General features: G+C 40.6%; 1 protein-coding gene across 3 annotated transcripts in view; it reads left to right on the top strand.

Annotated features, from left to right (window-relative positions):
• Positions 1 to 7,154, top strand: part of hyi (hydroxypyruvate isomerase) — a 20,473-nt gene that overhangs the window by 5,347 nt on the left and 7,972 nt on the right. For all 3 annotated transcript variants that reach the window (XM_087170197.1, XM_087170196.1, XM_023393282.2), the window contains exons 3-4: positions 4,920 to 5,034; positions 6,165 to 6,243. In XM_087170197.1, coding sequence (XP_087026323.1) covers positions 4,920 to 5,034; positions 6,165 to 6,243 — 194 coding nt within the window. The remainder of the gene's footprint in view (positions 1 to 4,919; positions 5,035 to 6,164; positions 6,244 to 7,154) is intronic.

Below are 7,154 nucleotides of genomic sequence, written 5' to 3'. Positions count from 1 at the left end.
CCGGTATAGTACCGTTTTCAAAACTCTAGTATCGCGGTACTATACTGGTACCGGTATACCGTGCAACCCTACCGCAGAAACACTTCTTTAAATATTTACAACTTCGAAGTTTCATTCTGGCACACTTAAACAACTCAGTGCAACAACCTCCATTATCTACCTTAGAAACATATGTCACAAAAAACTGTTTTTGGAAAAGGCTGGTCTCTCGGTTTTATAATATGCTGGTTGAAAACCATAAGGAAAACTCAGATAGTAAGAGACGGGAGTGGATACGTGACTTACAAGAAGACATTTCACTCAGTGAATGGGGTAAAATATGTTTAAAAACACATACTCAAACCATCAACACTCGATTGAGAATGATACAATTTAATTGGATAATGCGAACATATATTTCACCAGTACAATTAAATAAATTTGATTCTAATGTACTTGATCTATGTTATAAGTGTAACAATCACCAGGGTACATTATTTCACTGTCAATGGAAATGTGAAGAGATTCAAAAATTTTGGAGCTCAGTGTTAAAGTATATCTCTCAAATCACAACTTCCCCTGTACCTCTATGCCCTAAGTTATGTATTTTAGGCATTTATCCAGAGGACTGTTCTTTATCTTGCAAAGAAAGAAAAATGACTGATCTTTGTTGACTGCAGGCCAAACGATGTATTGCATTATGTTGGAAGAATGTTGGTTGCCCCCCTTTTAATCACTGGTGAATAACTTAACATCGAGTTTGGCTCTCGAGAAACTGACCTATATTATTAGAAAGAGGGTATCTGAATTTTATGACGTTTGGAAGATATTTCTGGAACTGTTGAAAGGTGGAGATATGGAGGAGGCAGTGGGAGAATGAGATAATAAAAATAGTTAATGTGTTTGTAGGAGTGTACGATGTAACCTATATTAAGAATATTATTATTAATATTTATTGATTATTATTGTTAGTTTTTTGTATGATTATTTTAATTTATTATTTATTGCTCAGTTATTTGTTGACGTAATTTACCTTTTTTTTTTCTTTTTTTAAAAATTATTTTATTAGGACATTTAATTTATTTACCTTTTCTGTATTATTTCATATTTTTCATTACTGCCATATGTTTAAACTGTTGGATGTTGTTGTATGAATACAAAAACCAATAAAGATATGTTTACAAAAAAAACAATGAATCAGACGACTCGTGTGTCACTTGTAGAGACAAACCTAAGAGAGTGATGGACTCAGGGGTAGCTCTATCTTGTCCCCTTGTTTCTGGCTGGCTCTCTTTGTTCCAGGGAAGTGAGGGGGGTAGCTGTGAACCTGTCAGGGATGCAGCACACCTGGGTAGGCTGGGCTCAGGTGTCTCTCTTCCCTGGCCTGCTGACTGACCTTGTCTTTATGGTACACAATCTGTATATTGTGTTTCACACCCATACACATACTCCTGACCACTCACTCACGCAGACACTGCAAACATACTGCTCTGCAGACATACACACCCCATTTCATGTTTTGTACTTTACTTGATTAAATCATTTGCCAAATGCACAGACTTTCTGTCTCCCGCTTTGTCACACACTGGTGAGCCAGGTTGCGTCTGGAGATACAGTACATGTAAACACAGATGTGTCTTCTTGCTGCTGAAGCAGCTGCCTCTCAGATCAAACACAGCAAACTGAAATACATTGATTAGTTTAGAGACTTAACAGATCTTTGTTCTGTCTTCTTCGAAATTAAGATATAAATCAAGCACATTCAGTTCATTCAGGAAGTTTTCAGACCCCTTCACTTTGTTCACATGTTATGTCATCAGTCTACATTCAGTCTGTAATACACAGTAAAAACAGAACCTTAGAACTGTTTGCAAATTTAAAAACAAAAAAATTGAAGTGACACAAGTATTCAGACAAACAGACAACTCTACTGTATGACATTAAGATCTTTAGTCCAGCTCACGGTATGCATTTTTCATGGAGATGTTGAGGAGAAGCTCCAGACAGACCTACAGTATCAATAATATTAGTACTGTGTGGGTTTTCTCTGTAAGCAGTACTGATCATTATAGCATGGTAAAGTAAATGTATTGTGTTTAAAGGAGCTATTTGTAAGTTTCACTATTGCTGCATAGCTAACGTTAGCATCAACAGCTGTTTACTGACCAGTCTTGCCGAGCGCTTCAGCCATCGCTGCATTAACAAGACAAGTGGTTATGACACGTCCTCTGAGCAGCTGCTTCTTCAAGAGAGACTGGAGGCTACAGTGACTCGGTATCAGAAAGTGACGAGACAGACCACCTGGGCAGCGCGCGGCGCTATGACTGCCAGACAAAGCACTCACGGGATGAGACTCGTCATGCAGACCGCGCAGCATAGTACAGCATATTTTATTCATGCTTAATTGTCTTAATGGTGTGTACAAAGTGGAGGCAGAGTCCACACAATGGGCAAACACAAGGCTCTGTGTAAGAACTTATACTTAAAATATCATGTAAATTACATGATTGTCACACAATAGTTATTTCCTGTTTCCAGTATGTGACTCTGTGAAAATTCATATTACTATGCAGATGTCTACTGTGTGAGACTTTCTTCAAACGTGAAATTTGGGGAGGAATGCACAATATACAATAGAGATAAACCCACTGAATATATTGGATTTTTGCTAGCATTCTCTAGTACGTCCACCGGGTGGAGGCAGAGACCATGCAATGATGGGACTATGATACTAGCCACAGAGGGGACATGAAACATGCAAATGTAATGCACTGGGGATTCCACACCGTTCAGCGTAAACTCACAATGTTAACAGGAAAGCATCACCTAGCTGTGATGTATGCTCTGACCACGTTTGGAGAAGATAGGACAAAGTATGTAAGAGTTCCAGAGCTTGGAACGTGTGATGGAATGAGAGCGAGTGAAATTGAAGCGAAATTCGCCGTGTCACTGCAGGCGGGTCCTTCAACGAACACAATTTAAATTCACAAAAGTCTGAAGATGAGAGTCACCGATCTACATGTCGATCAGATGAATTCCCTTGGAGGAGTTAGTTAAAGTATGCACCCGTTAAAGTGGCAAAAAGGGTGCCAAAATTGCACATTGAATTCTAAATCAAAATTTAATGTTCCATGGTGATTCCAATGATTCCACACCATTCAGTGTAAACTCACAATTTTAGCAGGCATGCATCGTGTAGGTGTGCTGCATACTGGGACCATTTTTGGAGAAGATAGGACAAAGTATCTCAGATTTATAACCACTTCCTTTTTCAAAATTCTGCATATTACCATGAGGTGGTATCACAAAATATGAGCATGGATATGAGTTCAGGTGGGTCTCTTGTCAAACCTATAAGTGTTGGGAGCAGTTTGTAATATGTACATTGGAATGACAGGAAGTTGAATTTTCATGGCGAATGATTGAAATTTGGCCACGCCGCCACAGGCGTCTTTTGATGAAAAAAGCAAACACCGTTCAGGGTGGGATTGCGCTGGTCAGAAGATGAGGATAAACCACCAGTGATCTTGAAATTCGAAAAATGCTTCATTGACCTTAAAGCCACTTCCTGGTTCGTAGTTAACTCGCCGCCAGAGCCACGCCCTTATGTGAAACGTAAAAATTGCCAATCAAGGATCATCAGCATCTTCAACAAATTATTTGTTGACCCTTTTGTTGAGTGCCAGGTCAAAAATGGAGGAATGGTAAAGAAAAGGAAAATCATAACATCACATATTGCCATTTTGTGGCGCTATGAGTATTACTAAATATGGACGTATACGTCCGTTCAGGGTGGGACTCTGGACCGTGCACGGTGGAGTTACAGTGATTTGAATTTTCATGGCGAAGGATCGAAATTCGCCGCGCCACCACAGGAAAGATGTTCCACGAAAACTCACAGTTTTACACATACATCATTTAGTTGTTAAGCATTTCCTGATCATGTCTAGGTCAAGATACGATCATCCTGCTATGTGCAGTATAACAAAGCGTAAAACTGGACACTTCCTGTTTCCACAAGGGGGCAGTATTAGTATCACCGTATATGATCATAAAAGTGTGTTCAGGGCTGGACTGTTATCACACACAGGAACTTTGGGGTCATTTGGAAATTTTGTGTTGGAACGACAGCATGTTGAATTTTCATGGCAAAGGATCCAAATTCGTTTCGCCGTAGCTGGTCCAATGGTGAAAACTCAAAAGCTTCGCAATTTAATTATTATTCAAAAAGGTCTTAAGATGACACTCACTGCACACCGTGTCGATCGGATCAATTCCCTAGGAGGAATTTGTTTAAAGTATGATGTCCTGAAATTGCAAAAATTGCAGATTGACGGCAAAATATCTCACTTCCTGTTGGGTTTAGGCTATGGATTGTAATTATGTTTTTTGTAGGTCTTGATATTGTAAATTTAAATACCAACTTTCGCGCATGTAGGTGAAACCCTGTCCGATTTGTGCAACAATAGGTGGCACTATCGAGTCCGGTCGGTGCTTGTGCCCTAACAAGAGTTAACATTGGTGTTTTTTCTACCTCTGGAGACAGCTGTTGGTAAGTAAAGAATGAAGTTTGATGCTGAACTCGTTTCTTCTAGACTGGCCAGTAAACAGCTGCTAATGATAACATTAGCTATGCAGCAATAGCCAAACTCAAGAGAAAGTGCATAATGTACAGGAAAAATACCGGTTTTCAGTTGCTTTCCCTTGTTGGCATCAAGATTGGCCACTGAAAAACCCATATCAGTCGACCACTTGCATCCAAACGACTCTGTGTTTGATAAAGTAAAGTCAACTTTTGCTGGTGGTTTTAACAAAGTCATATAATGTCATTTGAATTGAGTCCGTGTTACCTGTTACCTGCCCAACAGGCTGTAAAACAACAGGTTTCAGAGCACCAGCAGTAGAAGCAGTGAGTCATCTTTTCTATGTTCCATTATCAGGATCCACCTGATGGCAGGGAGGGTTCCTGTGGGCTCACACAGGACAGCAGTTGCCAAGGAGATGGAGGCCATCTTTGTACAGAACCTAAATTATGCTGCTGATGTCCTCTCAAAGGTCGGTGCCTTCTTCTGTTCAGCAGAACAACATCAGCAGAGTGACACTAGAATTGAATGTACTCCAAGATAAACCATACATGTATATACCATATGATATACAACAAGATTGAGAACTGTCAGGCTCAGGGGGAAAAAAATCTTTTCGCACCAAATGTTAAATTGTTCTGAATTCATGATTTGTGCACAATGAATGTGTGCAATAATGAACAATATTGTATTGTTCTGATAAATGTTTAATGGATATCAAAGAAGATGAAATGTAGCCACACAGTTCTATCCAACAGCAAAACAAAGTTTGTTTAAAGAGTGAATGTTGTTGAATGAGTATTCCTTGAAATGATCAAGGAAAATAAAAGTTCATGTTCATACTTTATATATGATTAAAGTATGTCCACAGAATACAACTTATCTATACAACTTATCAAATATATTCAATCTCCAGAAGAAATATGAATAATTCAGTTACTTCAACTGTAAAGGAATGGATCATTTCAGGAAATGCTTCTTTCCTAGAGTGTGTGCGAGTCAGGATGTGGTTAACATAGTTTAGCATAAAGATTGGAAGCAGGGGGAAACAGCTAGCCTGGCTTTGTCCAAAGTTCAGAAGTAGACATACCAACACCTCTACCAACCACCTAAACACAGCAGACACACCCACTGGCTGGTAGGCACTGGGCCTTTACTGGACCCATTCATCTGAGACAGCTGTCATCCTGCTCCTCACTGTCAGCAGGAGGGGAGGTCATACACTTAACTGATAGAAATGAGAATTACATTGAATCTGCACCAACTGCTAGTCCAGAGAGGATCATGACACCGACGTGGGTTTTAACCACGTCAGAGTGGGCTGTGTTTAATCAAACAGAATCGAAATATGATGGGAGTAATATGTTGGAATTATTTCACAATGATAGAAGTTTAGTCATCCACTTAGAATATTGCTTCTAAGTGGATGAAGTCCATAAATTTACATTTCTGTTTGTGAATGGATTAAAAAACATGTTAATGTCCCATCATAACCTGCAGGTCTCTGTAGTGTTACAGTACATGGACATGTATTGCTTATTAAAATGTTGTATGTATAATGTGTCTCTTATTAGTGTTGTGACATGTCTCTGCTCTTCACAGGAAGGAATCACTGGTTTGATTGAACCAATTAACACGAGGATCACAGATCCCAGGTATTTCCTGGACTCTCCTCATCAGGGTAAGACACTGTCCCACTGAGGTAGCACAGTCACTGACCAGCATGTACAACCCTCAGTACAAACTACTCACATGGTACAACAATGCTGTCACATAAGAAATGCAACAGATCTGATGCTGTTACAAAATCATCACGTCCTGTCTTTGTTTTATCATTTTGGAGTGGTACAGATCATAACCTGTTAACTGGCTCAGTATCAGCTCTCACTGCTCTCTGCATGTGAAATACCTAATTTCTTTTTCATACATTCTGCTCCATGTCTCACTATGGGAGCAAACCTCACTGCGACCCTCAGAAGCACTTATCTCATCACGCCAATCCTGATTGGCCGTGTTGGGACTCAATCATTCAATAGACCAAATGTTTCTTTGCTCCACTGGACAAAGGAACTCACACTCCACAGTTCCTTACCGCTCACACCTGGGGACGACCCTTCCCCCCACGGACCCCACTGGCCAGCCAGTGTGGGCCAACGTGTGACATGTGACCCCCAAGGGTGTCACCAAACAAAACCAGTCTTCTAGACCTCTTCTCTCTCTCTTCCATTCTTGGCTTGCTCTGGAGAGCAGCTACAGCCCTCTCCTCTCGGTTCTTCAAAGGGCAACAAAGCCCCAGCCCAGGTCAGCTCTGCTACCTGAGAAACCAGCTATCTCGCCGGCCTGCTCACAGCAGCCTGCAAACACTCTTCTCCCCCACAACAGCGACCTGCTTCGGATTAACTGTGAGTGAACCAAATCCTCTTCAGAATCAGCAGCTACGACACAAGGCCAGCTGATTTTCCAAGCAACAGGAGTCGTAGCAGAGTTAGCATGGAACAGCTAACTCTGTGAGGAGAACAAATGAGATAACAGCAAGCAACACAGCCAGACAGGACTTTACTCCACCAGGAAGCCTCCCAACTCACTGGACTT

Source organism: Seriola lalandi, unplaced genomic scaffold (genome assembly GCF_002814215.2).
Source record: "Seriola lalandi dorsalis isolate HSWRI2012SDOR001 ecotype SW California unplaced genomic scaffold, Sedor1 jcf7180002054933, whole genome shotgun sequence".
Classification (NCBI taxonomy): Eukaryota; Metazoa; Chordata; class Actinopteri; order Carangiformes; family Carangidae; genus Seriola; species Seriola lalandi.
This window is presented reverse-complemented; position numbering and strand designations above follow the sequence as displayed.